At 48.8% G+C, this 16,646-nt stretch overlaps 1 protein-coding gene across 1 annotated transcript; it reads left to right on the top strand.

Annotated features, from left to right (window-relative positions):
- Positions 1-1,335: 1,335 nt before the first annotated feature.
- Positions 1,336-4,521, top strand: Nfkbia (NFKB inhibitor alpha). Its single transcript, XM_021202099.1, has 6 exons — positions 1,336-1,677; positions 2,234-2,342; positions 2,680-2,890; positions 3,149-3,237; positions 3,342-3,602; positions 3,956-4,521. Exons 1-6 carry the CDS (start codon positions 1,451-1,453, stop codon positions 4,001-4,003), a joined length of 945 nt encoding a protein of 314 aa, XP_021057758.1. The 5' UTR covers positions 1,336-1,450; the 3' UTR covers positions 4,004-4,521.
- Positions 4,522-16,646: the final 12,125 nt, after the last annotated feature.

Genomic DNA, 16,646 nt, shown 5'->3' with positions numbered 1-16,646 from the left:
CTTTAACCTGGCTCTTACTGTCTGAAAGTTTTTGTTTTTTCCTGGATTTTGAATCTTTTCCATCAGTGTCCTCACATTCTGGGGGAGGCGTTGGAATTCCGAAGACAGGAAAGCTGACACAAGGCTCATTAAGAAAAAGATCATTCACATCTCACCAGAAATCTATGCAGAACTAGAGAGACCTCCTGGGTCTGTTTTGACAAACTCTAATCCAAGTTGCTTTAATTTTTCCCTAAGTAGGGATGGGGTGGAAGCAACACTTGTACTTTTGCAGGTCAAACTAGAGGATCACAGGCCCAAATCCCTTTCTTGGGGGAGCAGCTACCCACAATGCTGAGGTCCCTTGGGAGCAAGGAAGCCCGTAGAGCCAGCAGGTTTCAGATGGGGTCTGTGTTAGGACTATCTTGAGCCTCCTGCAGCATACCTTACAGTTACTTTCTTAGCTATGTTTGAGAGACCAGCCTTGGCTAGGGCACTAAATCAGTTGCTCTGCTAGGCATTCACAATAAGCTCCGGCTTCATTCTCTGCAACAAGTTAATTCCAACAGCAAGAACCCAACAGTTGCGGTTGCAAGGAAACTACAACTTCTACTAAGATTAACAGCTTGCATTACTTGGGGGAAAATGTGGTTCCCATACAGAGCTAAAATTTGCCCCTCCCCTGGGCGACAAGATTATTGACCCCTAGGAAATAATCTAGGGGCTCTCCAAGCTCTTGGTTTTTGTTGTTGGTGGTGGTGGGTTTGTTTGTTTTAATGCCAAAGTTTTTACAGCTTCATGGAGTAGGGGGTGAAGGGCAGCCAAATGTCCCTGCATTGCAAAGGGCCTGGAACAGACAAAACACAGACGGCCCCGGAACCACTCATATGTCGGTCGTCGCAGAAATTTAGGAGAAGCGAATCACTGCACCCAGCCAGCATTTCCACTCTTGGGTTTTCAAAAAGATCAAAAACCGGAAAAGACCTGCACACTGGCAAATCGCTAAGAGGAACAGCCTAGCAGATCCGCGTCCTTGGGAGCTCAGCAGCTTGGGACCCCAAACCAAAATCGCCCGGTGGGAAACCCCAGGGAAAGAAGGGTTCTTGCAGAGGGCTGGGGTTACTGGGTGCAGGCTGCAGGGAAGTACCTAGAGGGAGGGGGCCTGGTCGGGAGGACTTTCCAGCCACTCAGGGCTCATCAAAAAGTTCCCTGTACATGACCCCAGTGGCTCATCGCAGGGAGTTTCTCCGATGAACCCCGGCCCTGGGTTTAGGCTTCTCAGTCGAGGACGAGCCAGTTCTTTTTCTAGTCTGACTGGCTTGGAAATTCCCCGCGCCTGACCCCGCCCCTGAGAAATCCCCTGCCAGCGTTTATAGGGCGCCGCGGCGGCGCTGCCGAGCCCACAACAGTCAGACCTCGCCAGCCAGCCGCCAGCAGCCTGCAGCCTGCACCCGCTCAGCCCCGCACAGCCATGTTTCAGCCAGCTGGGCACGGCCAGGACTGGGCCATGGAGGGCCCGCGGGACGGCCTCAAGAAGGAGCGCTTGGTGGACGATCGCCACGACAGCGGTCTGGACTCCATGAAGGACGAGGAATACGAGCAAATGGTGAAGGAGCTGCGGGAGATCCGCCTGCAGCCGCAGGAGGCGCCGCTGGCCGCCGAGCCCTGGAAGCAGCAGCTCACGGAGGACGGAGACTCGTAAGTGGCGGCGGGCACGGGTGGGGGGTCGCGCGGGGCCTGCAGCGCGCTCCGGGGTTCTGCACGCTGGGCGGGGTGGGGGGAGTCGCCGGGGCGGCGAGGCTGCGGGGCTGCGGGTCGCCTGGTCACTTGCCTTTCCCCCCCCCGACCCCTCGTCCCCTCCCCCTCCCCGCTGTCCCCAGACCCGGAGTCGCCGAGCGCAGGCCGGGGGGGCGGGGCGGCAGCGGCGGCGAGGACGCAAAGTCCCGGCCTGGCCGCGTTGTCGCGCAGCCGCCGGGCGCCGCGCGGCTGCGAGGGGAAGTACAGGGCGTTCCGGGCGGCGGAGGGCGGGCCGGTCTGGCCGGCGCCCGCCCGGAGGGGGTGGGGCACGGAAAGTCCCTGGGCGTCTGCCAGGAACACTCAGCTCATAATAACCTCGCGGAAAACACCGCGGCCGCGGCCTCCAGAAACCCCGGCCTTGCGCAATCCCTCCCCCCCCCCGTTCCGCGCCTCTCGGGCGCCCCCCCCCACGCAGTGCGCTCACCACCCCTCGGGGGGTTTCCCTGTCATCCCCCAGGTTCCTGCACTTGGCAATCATCCACGAAGAGAAGACTCTGACCATGGAGGTGATTGGTCAGGTGAAGGGAGACCTGGCCTTCCTCAACTTCCAGAACAACCTGCAGCAGGTGCGCGCTTTGCTTGCCCGGCGGGTGCCCTCTTTGACCCCGTGGTGGAGTCAGATGTTGCTCAGTCCCCCAAAGCGTTTCTAAATTAATAGTCACAGACTTCTTATCTGCCCTGGCCTTTTACATTCAAATTAGCCAACGTCTTAGAGCGAGCAGAAAAATCCCTTGGGTTTGGTGAGGTCTTTATGACCCACCTAGGGCCTCCTGTTTGCCTGATCTCCTAGAGACAGATGGGAGGATCAGATTCCGTAGCAGGAGGTGTCTGGGGTTCAGGAAACTCAAGACTGTGGGTTTGTCCCGTGGCTTATCCCCTTTCTGTTTCCTCTTCCATTTGTAGACTCCACTCCACTTGGCTGTGATCACCAACCAGCCAGGAATTGCTGAAGCACTTCTGAAAGCTGGCTGTGATCCTGAGCTTCGAGACTTTCGAGGAAATACCCCTCTACATCTTGCCTGTGAGCAGGGCTGCCTGGCCAGTGTAGCAGTCTTGACGCAGACCTGCACGCCCCAGCATCTCCACTCCGTCCTGCAGGCCACCAACTACAATGGTAGGTCTGCCGGCCCATCCAAGGATGCAGAGGAGGGAGAGATGGGGCCACTTGAGTCTAGCCTGGAGCTTAAACTCCGAACGTATAAAAAGTTCAGGCAGTGTGGACTTTTAAAAAGTCTTCTCCTTGATGCCTATATGATATTCAAAATATTCTGAGTTCTTCAAAACTGAGCTTGTGTTTGTCCCCAAGACAATAGACATGAAGTTGTGTGAGGGTTGAAACAAATAGTTACAGTTTTTTTTTTTCTTCCTCCAGGCCACACGTGTCTGCACCTAGCCTCTATCCATGGCTACCTGGCCATCGTGGAGCTCTTGGTGACTTTGGGTGCTGATGTCAATGCTCAGGTGAGTACATCTCCCTTCTTCCTAAACTCTTGTTGGGCTGGCTCTTAACTGTGAGCAGGCTTCCAGATGCAGCCATAAACATGTCCGATTGCTTTTGGTTTTAGGAGCCCTGCAATGGCCGGACAGCCCTCCACCTTGCGGTGGACCTGCAGAACCCTGACCTGGTCTCGCTCTTGTTGAAGTGCGGGGCCGATGTCAACAGGGTAACCTACCAAGGTTACTCCCCCTACCAGCTTACCTGGGGCCGCCCAAGTACCCGGATACAGCAGCAGCTGGGCCAGCTGACCCTGGAAAATCTCCAGATGCTGCCGGAGAGTGAGGATGAGGAGAGCTATGACACGGAGTCAGAATTCACAGAGGACGAGGTACGTGTTCATCCTCCCTCGACATACTTGAACGTCTATTCTAGGGCTGTTCTGTATCATAGGGGTTGAGGAATGAGGAAATCCTGGAAACTGAACCCAGGCCTTAACATGTGGTAATAAGCACACATTCTACCATTGAGCTACACCCCCTCAATAGCTTAGACCTTTTTTTTTTTTTTTTAAGGAAAGAATAGGTAAAGGAAACTCCTACAGCCTGGTGCCCTTGTTCTATTTAGATTAAGGAGAAAAGAGTTCAAGAATAGGAGTTATTTGCAGAAGCAGGTCTCCCGTTATCCCAGTGTCTTGGTGAAGTTCTAGGAATTTAATATGTCTTTTTCCCTCTCTTGTTTTAGCTGCCCTATGATGACTGTGTGTTTGGAGGCCAACGTCTGACATTATAATTCGAAAGTGGCAAAAAAAACAAAAACGTGGACTTGTATATTTGTACAAATAGAGTTTTATTTTTCTAAAAAAAAAAAAAAAGAAAGAAAGAAAAAAAAATGAGAAAGGGTCTACTTAGCACCACACCACACAGCGCCTAGACCCAAGCATTTTACTGTGGCGATTCAGCTGTTGTTTTTGTGAAATTTGGGGAAACAGATCATTGAAATTCAAAGAAAATGTCTCTTAAGGTTCATGTTTGAGGGATTTTTTTTTTTTTTTGGAGGTTATTTTCCAGAACCTAATGAAAGGACCACATTTTATTTATTGTGCTTTTGATTGAACCACCATAGACCTAGTAGGTGAGCCCAGTGTATCCTCACATGTAAGAGCCAGGTGTTCAGTGGTATGTGCTTAAAAGTCGCCCCCAACTAAGGTTTGTGTCGCCTTCTTGTAAATGTTGTATATGTTGTATTTTGTTGGTAATTATTTTGGTACTTCTAAGATGTATATTTATTAAACAGATTTTTACAAACAGCATTGTCCTGCTCATTGGCTCTTCTGAGTGGCTTGCTCCTGAGGATCAGAGGCTGGAGGGGGTGGTGTGAATGTTTTCAGCCAGCTACGGAAGTTCAGAGAGCGGCTTCTCACGTGGGAGCCCAGCCTCCCGGCAAAGCTTCATGGCAGCCCCTGTGTGGGAGGGAGCCTGTTGCAAGGTGACAGGAAATGCCAGCCTTGAGCTGGGGTACCAGCAAGCCACTTGGCCTGTCACTGAAGGCTCTAGTACCCCTTCTACATAGAACTTAGTTGGGACAAGAAGAATTTGCTGAGTTAGCTTGATGTAGCTGGGAAAATCCTCAAGAGTGGACATGGGCTTGTAAATGGTACTGTCCTGACATATCTCCTAGGAGATAGTCACCTCTGAGACTTATTCATTGACTAGGCTGTTATAGACATTGCATAAGGCTAAAACACATGACAGTGCCAGGCATCTAATGCTGAAAAAAAAAAATACAGCTATTGTACAACATCCTGTATTTCACAGGGGAAGCAAGAAATCCAGAGAACAGCTTGTGCGGGGACACCCCGAGAGGAAGCGGGTTCACTCATCGGGCACCTTCTTTGTCAGACTGTTAACCATAAGGCCATGTATCTCGTCACTGTGGTCTCAGGGGTTGAAGGCTGAAGAATCTTCATCAGCTCAGGGTTCAAATTCTACTACCAAAGCAGATTTCGCAATGTCAGAAACTTGTGAAGATTGCATATAGATGCTTGGTAGTTAATGTTTTTGTCCCGGGGACAGAGCTCTTGCTTTGGTAGAAAGGAATGAGATGACATCCGATGAATGTACAATGATACATTTGATGTGCTTTAGCTTATAGCTAAGAAAGTGTCTTTCCTATGCTCATTATTCTGTTCTGGATCCACATTGGATGTCAAGTGAATACAATGTTCATCTTATACCAAAAGGGAGCCAACACCCAGTGTGTCTTTCCTATATAAAAAGCACTACTACAAACTGGGTAAAGCCAGCCATGTCCCATTCCTGCGACCCCAGTCCACTGTGGTTGTCCCTCTATGTTCTCTATCAGGTACCCAGGCTCTACACCCCAGAGCATCTGAGCATAGGTGTTCGGTGCTGCTCACATCAATGCTGACTTAGGCTCATTCTACTGCATGGGAAATGTGAGGGTCAGAGAGAGACCCCCTCATAGCCTAAAGAGCAAAGGGGAGACATTTGGCTTTGATGTTAGAAAGATGGTCTTAATGCTTCCTGCATAGCTTTTAAAGCCAGGTTTGCCAGCACATACCTGTAATCCCAGCACTTGAGAGGCTGAGGCAGGAGGGTTGCCATGAGTCTGAGGCCAGCTAGGACTACTTGAGCATGTCACATAAAGCCAGGATGCACCTAGACAGACACACTTTGGTTCTTGTGGAAGGTTGGAGGTCAAGAGGATGTGGCCTCCAGAGTGGCTCATGACTAGGGGTGTCACCCTCCATGGTTGCAGGAAGGAAGGTCCTCTTCTGGGTCACATGTTGGTGGCCTTGAAGACATCATGCACTAGCCTAAGCTTCATGACCTGCACAAACCCTGAGGGAGCGAGGCCCAGCGAAGACAAAAGTTCACCCTGGCTCCTTACTTGCTGCTTCCCTCACCCTGGTTGGTTGAGGCTGGAGAAAATTTTAGAACAGAAATGATTTCTAGAAAGTCTTCAATTTTCCAAGTAAAGAACAAGACCGTTTCAGACGAGACAAAGCCGTCCTTCATATGCCTGATTTTCTCCTGGAAGCCAAAGGTCTGTCAGGACTGGGAGAGAGAAGTCAAGGAGCCTTGGGGGGAGACGGGGAGAAGAGCCTGAGGGAACTGGAGTCACGTGAGCAAGTTCTCGGTCCCTTCCTCGGCCTCATGTGGCTGCAGGGCACGTTGCCTTGACAGGGCAGGTGGACTGGTTTTTTCCATCAGGAAGAGTTTTTCTATAAAGGAGGAAACAAGCTCCAGTGTGAGTAATCTAAGTCCCGGCATTGCTGAAGGATAGAGAATCGGAGGGAAGACTTGCGTTGAACCTCCTCATCTCCTGGAAGTGATTAAGTAGTGAGAACCAGAACGGAGCAGGAAGGTACAGTATTCCTGCCCCAAGCCCCACATCTTCACTTACCTTCCTAGTGTAGAGTTTTGCTAGACAAGAAAGGTCGGATTTCTAGAACTTTGTTCTGACCCACCCAAAAGTGCATCCCCCGACCTCTCATCCCTGGACAAAACCATCCAGGCTGTCTCCACATGGTACGTAAGGGGACATGACAAAAACGGAAACTTGCTCTTCTGTGTGTGTTTTCCCTCCTGAGAAGTGGGACTCCTGGTCTCATTCATTCATTTGCATTATGAAGAAGTATTCTCCAGGATGTGTAGAGGCACACAGATAAGCCGGTCAGGGCCTGCCACAGAGCACTTAGGAATAGAGGTTGCCCACCAAGAATGGGCTACTGTGGAGAAGCACAGGGCAGACTGAGCCGGAGCTGAGAACGGAGCCCCCCCCCCCCAGTGCAGTGTGTGTGGGAAGGGGGTCACGAGCTTGCACCCCAGTTAGCTAGCTATCTGACACTGGCAAGATAGCCTCAAAGAAAAGTAACTGTCAGCCCGGAATGAAGTCAACCATCCACAGCAGGTTTTATCCTTCATTTTTACATCTGTGGGTGACAGCAGATGCCAAAGGTGAGCCTGAAGGAAGTTTGCAACCTGTCTCAATGCCAAGGTAGTGCTGGCTTTAGTCTCTGGGCTTCTCAGACAGTATGCATGTGAATTGCCAGGGCAGACTGGTGAAATTCAGGCTCTCCGTCATCTGCTTTGAGGCTGGCGCGAGGTTCTGCATTTCCAGACAATGCAATGGATTGCATCGTAAAGAACTAGGCCTTAGTAGTTGTGCTGGGTACTTTTATTCAACTTGACCCAAGCTAAAGTCACCTGAGAGGAAAGAACCTCACCTGAGAAAACGCCTCCAGAAGACCAGGCAAGCTCGCAGGGCATTTTCTTAATTAGTGGTTGATGGGGGAGGACCCAGCCCATTGTGGGTGGTGAATCCCTGGGCTGGAAGTTCCTGGGTCCTGTTTCAGTGGTTCTCAACCTTCTTAATGCTGTAACCCTTTCATACAGCTCTTTATGTTGTGCTGATCCCATAACCAAGAAGTCATTTTCATTGCTACTTTATAACTGCAATTTTGCTACTGTTATGGGTTAGAATGTAAATATTTCTGGAGATAGAGGTTTGCCAAAGGGATTGTGACCCACAGGTTGAGAATTGCTGTGCTATAAGAAAGTAGGCTGAGCAAGACCTAAGGAGGAAGCCAGAAAGCAGCACCCCTCCATGGCTTCTGCATCAGCTCCTGCCTCCAGGTTCCTGTCCTGTTTGAGTTCCTGTCCTGACTTCTTTCTGTAATGGGCTATGATGTGGAAGTGTAAACCAAATGAACCATTTTCTTCCCCCATGAACATCATGGGGTCATGATGTTTCTTTCATTACCGCAACAGTGACCCTAACTAAGACAGCAGCACTTCTCAAGCACTCCTAACACTACAAACCATGAGAAGCATGTCTGCAGCTGCTTGTACCTGACCCAGCTTGGGAACGAAGCCCCTTGCCTTTAATACTAGCACTGGGAGGTGATCACAAGATCACCCTGACTTCTGGGATTAAAGGCATGAACCACCACCACTTGGCAAGAATGTTAGGATTTCAAGCATGGGCTGCCACACCCAGTAACTTTTTAAAATTGTTTTAAAGGTCATTAAAAAAATTTTGTTGTTGTTGTTTTAAAGAAGCAGGGCATGTAATTAGTGAGATGGCTCATTGGGCAAAGCACTTGCTGCAGAAGTGGTCCCCTGAACCCACGCAGAGATGGAAGCAAAGAACCAACTCTACAAATATGTCCTCTAACCTCTGAGCAATCACCATACATGCACGTGCCCTGAACCCCCGTTATGTACATACAAACGCGAATAACAACAACAACAATAATAATAACAACAATAATAATGTTAAAACAAACAAACGAACAACATGCTGGCTACTTTAATCCCACCCAGCACTCAGGAGGCAGAGGCAGGTGAATCTCCCTGAGTTCAAGGTCAGCCTGGTCTACATAGCTAGTCTAGACCCCTGAAGGCTGTATAACATACCCCTACCCCAACATCATACACAATAATAATAAATAAATAAAATAAAATTTAGTTAGAAAACTTAGCCATATTTTTTATTTCGTGCAGTAAAGGATTGAGATCTTAGGAGGCCACCATAGAGGAGTTACATGAAACTCAGATACGGACACGGGTCACATTCACCTCCCCTGGCAGTTTTAGTCTTAAGTTTCAATGGCACTAAATAAACGAAGGAAGTGAGGCTTGTGCCACCCTCCAGGAGCTTCCAGTCTTGTGGTCTGACTGAGACTCAGGTCCACCCAAAGCCACCACATTAAAAATTCTGGCCAGACTCTTAAAACCTTCTCAGCACTTTATGGTCCATCTCAGTCATGCCCAAACTGAAAGACAAGTGCAACTTTGTGAGGACCAGAGAATGACTTCTGGGAGAGTGGTCCAGCGCTGATTCAGGATTAAGCGGCCTTCCTTTTTATTTGTTTACTTGTTTTTTGGAGACGAGGTCTCACTGTGTGGCCTGGCTGGCCTGCAACTCATCAGTAGACCAGGCTGGTTTCAAACTCACAGAGATACACCTGCCTATTTCCTGAGTTATGGAATTATGAGCAGGTGCCACCAGGCCCTTTTAAGTTGATGGTAATGCATTCTTTTAAATGCCCTTTTAGCTCTGTCACTGGGGACCTCTTCTTACAGTAGGTCCCTGCTGAATGGCAAACCCTGTGTCTGGTCAAGCTAGAAGCAGCCCTTGGGAAGACTTTTTAAAAAACTGTGTGTGCGTGCGCACGAGTGTGTGTGTGTGTGTGTGTGTGTGTGTGTGTAAGAGTGAGTGTGTATATATGTACATGTTGAGGTCTGTGTATGTACATGTTGTGCATGTGAGTGTATGTATGTGTTGAGGTATGTATGTGAGTCAGGTGCCTGTGGTGGGCAGAGGTGTAGGGTGTCTGGGAAGCTGGAGTTAAAGGCAGTTGTAACCGGCCTGGTGTGGGTGTTGAGCATTGAACTCAGGACCTTTGCAAGAGCAGCTGGTACTCTTAACCACTGAACCATCTCGCCAGACCTTAAATACCTTTCTGTCCTCATAAATTCAGTTGCTCTCTTCTTCAAAACAGAGTAATCCCTGCTCTGAGGAGAGACCTAAACTGTGAGTCTACAGTGTACCAGGAAGATGGAAGTCAGCAGCCTTCTCTCCTAGGTCTTCTAACTGCCTATCATGACTACCTATGGAAGTCTTTGCGGGGTGAGGGGAGTGGTACTCATACTCAGCCGAGTGTTGTGAGGGTCTCTGTGTGCATGGCTGCCTATTTGTATCTCCATAACACCCAAGAGTAGCTCCACATGCTCAGAGCACGTGAAGGACCCTGGCCATTCTGGCTCCAGAAGTCTCATGATCCTGGCTTTTGTCAGGGCTCAGATGGGGCCATTGTGATCTCAAGGGCTCTCTGGGAGGAATGTTCCAGAACTTCTGCTCCAGAGAAAAGAGATGTTGACAGGCTTGTGGCCATTGATCTGGAGTCCTGGCTCTCTCTGCAGCATTTCCAGCTGGCAAAGACAGAGCTAAGGGCTTAGCGGGGGAGGAACCAGCTGCAGGGTAGGGGGGCCCTAAAACTGGTTACAAGACGGTGGGTGGGGTGGGGGGTAGAGGGCAGATCTCACCGAGAACTATGACCTGATTTCAGAGAGGAACTTTAAAAAGCAGAGGCATTGAGAGGTTTGGGGCAAGATGTAACAGTTTCATGTTGAAGGAAGTAGCACCTAGGCCAAGGATTTGAAGGTCCCAGGTGTGAAATGTTCACTGGTGCTTCCTACTAAAGAGTCGATGGGTCTTTGGGGAAATTCCTGTAATGAATAATCTGTTCTTTGCCTAGGCAAGAGTCTCCTGGAATAGTAAAGTTATTGTTATGCAGAAAGATAATGGAAAAATAAGGTCATGTTCACACAGAAGAGGTGGCCTCCGTCTAACCAGTCATTAAGCCCAAAGACCCGAGCAGTAGGACACGTGACAAGTGTAAAAGGGCAAAACATTCAGGACATGGGACAGCAGTGTGAGAAGAGGGGGTGCCGGGGTGCCCAGGGCAGGGAAGTGGAGTCGGGGGTCAGAAAGCATGTTTTACTTCTAGAATTTCACCTGCACAGACAAGTCTTAGCTCTAACCTACCCTTTGTGGTAACTCACACCATAATGCACACTGCAGTGTACCCAGGGAATCAGCCCCAGGAGGATCGGAAGAGGCATAGGTGTCATGTGTCAAACAATTAACTACTCTGTGTCTATGAAATCATGAGAGCGTTAGTGAGAGCTCTGAGTTCAGAGAGAGGTTTAAGTGTCGTGTGGTGTCGTGTCGTGTCGTGTTGTGTCTAAGGGGAAGCGGTTGGCTGTGCTGGGCCCCTAACCTTGCCCCTTCCATCTCTGCCTCCTGCCTTACAGGCCCAGGTGAGCCTCCACGTCCTGCTGAGATCAGGCAAAGCTGCTACTTTCTGCTGCTGCTGCTGCTGCTAACCTAAGAAGCTGCGGCTGCCACATAAACCTGTCTCATGCCAGTAGGTTTTAGCCGCATTTCCATTGTTAAAAACCCCCTTACTGAAGAAGCTGGAAGGCAGCCTCATAGTGTCTGAAGAAGAAGTGATAGTGTTTGGCTATCTTGTGTCCTGACCTCACCATGGGACTGAGGATGACCTTAAACTTCTGGCTCTCCTCCTGTCTCCACCTCTTTAATTCTAGGATTATAGTGTGACCATCCATGCCTTGTTTGTGAGAGACTGAGAATGGAAGTCAGAACTTCATACACACTGGGCAAAGGCTCTGCCAATGGAGCTCTGTCCTTAGCCCCAGTGATATAGTGCATAGGAAGCCACATCATTTAGCTGGCAATTTGCATCCAAATACCAAAAGACAAACAATCAGAATCTATTTCTTATAGTTGTAAAGGGTGAAATTGACAGGTCGGGCACACAGTAGGGACCTGCTCTCTGCTTATATATAGCATCTCCCTCTCTGGGTGGTGGCACGGTGGAAGGAAAGACCTACTACTCTCTGGGTCCTTCCTTACAAAGAATTAATCCCATGACCTAAGCTCTACCCTAAAGCCCACTTCCTAATGCTGTCATCTTGGAGTTTAGGATGCCATATGAATTTGGGGAAACATAAGCATCTCGTCCATCGTAGCACCTATGGATACAGTCCTGAGGCACTGGGCTTTAGTGTGAGGGAAGCCTGCTGGCTGCAGCTAAAGGGCTAAAGGAGCTCCAGCTCTAGCTCTGCACCCTGCTCAGGGGCTGCCTCAAGAGTGGTGTGTATGTGTCTGTCTGTCTGTCTGTCTGTGTGTACACACACACACACACACACACACACACACACACCATGGATGAACCCGGGGCCCTGTGCCTGCCAGACAAGCCCTGTATGTTTGAGCTGTACCTCTGCCCCAACCTCTGTCTTTGCTGGGACTTTTGAAAGCAGAGACTCAGCAGCAGAGAGAAAGGCTACCACTTGTCTTCAGAGCTTCAGGAAATCCCTACTGAGACAGTCCCAGCCCACGTGTGGGCGTGGGCAAGGCAGAGAGAGAGAGAGAGTTCATCCCTGCCGCACCACTAAAGGTGTCTGAGAACTGGGGGGCGTGAGGACCTGTGTGTGCTATACACACATCCTCCGTGAGAAAAACGAAGGGGATAAGGGATTGCAAAGTTCTTTGCTCAGTCTGACCCTCTAACCCTATCTATCAACAAGCAAGTGACACTCAATGTTCTACCTATGAGAGTCATGGTCATAACAAAAGAAATTAATCGTGAGTGATTTGGGCATTCAGGAGAATGTCCAGAGGAAGATAAGCTTACCACCTGGCTGGCATCCAGCCCCTGTGGCTGGCCTTGCCTAACCCTGTGTCTCCATGGATCCCATAAAACCTGTCCCATTATTGACTGCTCATCCAAGGTTCCAGATGAGAATGTGATGACCAGAGCTCCAGCTGGGCCATGTAAGGTGGTTGGGGCTGGGACCGTGAGAGTCTGGTAATTCTTCAAGTTAACACAGTTTTCAAACACAGAAAATGGTACATGACAGATGTCATAAGATTTCACGAATAGTTGTCTTTGAGTGGTTGTATTCTCGTTTTTGGTTGACCTCGTTTTCATTATAAAAAGTTTCACAGACACAGCAGTGTAGACAGAACACTAACATAACCTCCCTTTCCAGCTCCAGTTATGAGCCCACGAGCAATTGCTTCACTTCACTGGCACCTGCCTTCTTCCCCAAGGTCAGACAGCCTTGCCCACAGGCAGGAAGATCCTGAAAAGCCAACCCTAAACATTTTACCACTTACCCCAAATGTTTTTAAATTACTTTTCTTTGAAACATAGTTTCAGGTACATCAGGCCCCAAACTAGATCTGCAGCTGAGGTTGGCCTTGAACACTTGATCATCCTGATTCCAAATCCCAAAGGCTGGGGTTAGAGATATGAGACAACAGGCCTGTCTTTTTCTGCTCCTTTGTCTGAGACAGTACCTCAGGTAGTCCAGATGAACCTTGGCCTCTTTATATAACTAAGATAACCTTGGGCTCTGGCTCTCTGCCTCTACCTCCCCAGTGCTGGGGTTGTAAGAATAAATCATTGCATCTGCTTGGAGAGGATTACATACCAATACACTAAGCACACGAAGCTACTCAGCTACAACCCACATATAGCAGTATAATTTTAGTACCATTGTTACAGTAATAAAAATATTCAGGAAGATTAAACTCTTCTGATAGGTTTTTTTCCCTCTATCTATAAAAATAATAAAGCCTTCTCCTTTTTTAGTTTTTACATTTTTTAGATTTATTTTTATTTTAGGTGGTTAGGTATTTTTGCCTGCATGTGTCTCTATGTTCCACATGCATGTCCCATGCTGGAGGAGACCAGAGGGGGCATTGGATACCCTGGAACTGAGCTACCAACAGTTGTGAGCCACCATGTGGGTCCTGGCAACGGAACCTGTGTCCTCTGCGAGAACAGCCACTGAGCCATCTTTCCAGACCACGTCCTCATTTTATCAGGGTGGGTCTTTCTACGTGGTCCAGGGCGGTCCTGAATCCAAGAAACCCCCTACTTCAGCTACAGAAACAACAGTGCAAAGTTAAGCATGACCCACAGACCCAGTCCTGAGGAACAGGAGGGTCAAAGGGATACAGGACAAAATCTACATCTTAGCAGTACTGCTCGCATCAGAGTAACCTAGCCCTTAACAATGACTTCAGGAAGGACGTGATGAGATGTGTTAGACGTGAGACACACACTCCAGCTCTGCCCCACAGGGATGCCTGCTTGGGTTCCCCTGCAGGAGACTTCCTCTGTATCCTACCACTCAGCAGGAGACTGGAACTGTGCTGCCAAATGCTCTCAGTGACAGGAGGGTAACACAGATGAGGAGTCCACCCTCAGACCAGCACCCACAATCCCCTTATACTTCAGCCCCACGTATTTGCACATGTTCCCTCCCAGGGAGAGGATTCAAACAGATCTAATTATATCCCAAGAACTAGGGCATGCTTAACTACTGAGAGCTCTGTACTAAACCCTGGCTGAATCTAGTCAGACCAAGGCCAATGACCAGAAGGAGGGACATCATGTAAGCTGGACATGTGGGTAACTGTTTCAATCGGGCCTGTACTCACATATGGGTGGTTGGAGAAGAAAATCCAGCACCAGAATGGGTCAGAATGCGATTCAGAGCTGAACTGTGTACACAGGGTAGAGGTCAGGTGGCCTGGACAAGTCACAGAGGAGGGTCTTACAGAGTGCACTGTCCCTGACTTGGCACCTGGCCAGCTCTCTTTGTAGAACTGCAGCCCTGTTGAAGTCTATGTCTGTGCCTTCCTGCCCAGCAGCAGTGTGGGACTCCAGTTTTTAAGGTTCAATGGTGCAAGCCCACCTGCCCGACCTAACTCAAGGGACTGTCACAACGTGGGTGGGAAGGAGGTGAAGAAAGTGAAGGATTCCTCCACGGACCAGGCCACATGTCCCAACCAAGGAGATCTACAGAGAATAGCAGTAATGCTCAAATCAAGTTCCTGCAGAGAGATCCAGACCCAGAGAATCAAACCAGACCTGAAATTCTTATCAAGCTGTGGACAAAAAGAAAGGGGCAGGATCTCCTATTCGGGGGGTGGGGGGACAGCTAAGTGCTCCACTGGAGCCCTCCAGGAGAACACAGGCTTCTCAGGTCAACTAACAGAGGAACGGCCTGTGGCAGGACACAGTAGATATCTAGATTTGACCTGTGCACACAAGATTGGCTTTTTTTAAAGAAGATGTATTTTTATTACTTTAAATTACAGTATTCATTTATATCTTTGTCAGGAATGTTCACATGAGTGCAGGCCCGATCCCCTGGAGCCAGAATTACAGGCAGTTATGAACCAACCAACGCAGAGGCTGGTAAGCAAACTCGGTTCCTCTGCAAGAGTGGTCGGAGCTCTTAGCTACGGAGCATCTCTCCAGTTCCCGTGCTGTGCCTTTGTCTGTTTTTTTTTACAGTGTCAATAAGTTGTCCATGTGGCCTTGAAGTCAAGACCTTCCTGCCCTGGCCTTAGGAGCACTGGCATTATGAGGCACCTCGAGGGGTGCTGGGAATTGAACTCAGTTCCTCTGGAAGAGCAATCAGTGCTCTTAGCCTCTGAGCTGTCACAGCAGCCCTGTAGACATACATGAAACAGCCAAGTTACTAGGTTCTTGAACAATAAAAATCACTGGATTAAAAAAAAAGAAAGAAAGAAAGAAAAAGAAAAGAAAATCCTGTTATTAGGGCCGCAGAGATGGCTCATGGCTTGACAGTACATACTGCTCTTGCTGAGGGCGAGTTTAGTTCCCATCACCCAGGTTGGGTAGCTCACAACAACCTATAATTCCATCTGTGCATCTGGCCTGTGCAGGCTAGCACTCATGTTCACATACTCCTCCCCAGACACGTAATTACAAATAAAATAAATCTTAAAAGGAAATATGTTCATCAGTGATACTTGAAGGACTTAAGGATACAGAGAAAGCCGGGGAGATGCCCACTTAGGAAACTGTTGCAACTGTCCATGAGAGAGCAAGCACAAAGAAAGTCCACAGGGGTGAAATAGGTCCAAAACTCAGTGTGAAGTACAAACATTTGTCAGCTAAGTGGCAGATATCAGACTGCTGCTCCCCTCATGAACAGTAACCAGGACCGTTCGTTTAAGCAGCAAGGAATTTAATGGAAGTCCACAGAGATGGAGACCTCCCATGACAAGAGAAGAAGAGCTTGGAAGGTTGGAAATGAGGGCTCTGGGGCCAAAGGTGATTATGGCCAGGATGTCCACATGGCAGAAGTTCTATTCCCAGCCCCCACATGGTACCTCACAGCCATCTGTAACCCCAGTTGACTCGATTGATTGGAGGCAGAGGCAGGCAGCAGATCTCTGTGAGTTCCAGGCCAGTCTGGTCTACAGAATAAGTTCCAGGACAGCCAGGGCTACAGAGAAACCTTGTCTCAAAACAAAACAGAACAGAACAAAACAAAATGAAAAAGGAAGAAAGACATTCAATCCCGATTCTATGCCTTAGGCATCTCTTGTTGTTTTTTAAGCAGAATGTGTTCTGCTCCCATAGACAACATCTGAGACATTCCCAACGGGCTTGTCATCACCTGCATTTTAGTTCAACACACAGGAGCCAACAGTCTCTGTGAATAGAGCCTTTCCCTCGCTTCCAAAGAGGAATTTATTCATTCAGATCAGTGTGGCCTAACATGATGTGAGCCAAACCTATCAGTCATTTCTTATATGATTATTTCTTTGAGACTTAGAAACTTCTTCACCTCCTATGATCATATTACTTATTTTTGCTCATAAAACAGTAATAAAAGAAGAACAAGCTACGGTTTTGAAAACTTCAGTTGTTTGGAATTTGTTTTCCTAGAAATAAATCTAGAACTTGAAGTTTGCTAGGAGAGCTGTCTGTGTTCTTAGACCCTCTCCAGTGGCTTACCATTCAAGAAAGGAAGCAATGATGATG

Source organism: Mus pahari, chromosome 7 (genome assembly GCF_900095145.1).
Source record: "Mus pahari chromosome 7, PAHARI_EIJ_v1.1, whole genome shotgun sequence".
Taxonomy (NCBI): Eukaryota; Metazoa; Chordata; class Mammalia; order Rodentia; family Muridae; genus Mus; species Mus pahari.
The sequence above is the reverse complement of the archived record's forward strand: the minus strand, read 5'-3'. Positions and strand labels throughout refer to the sequence as shown.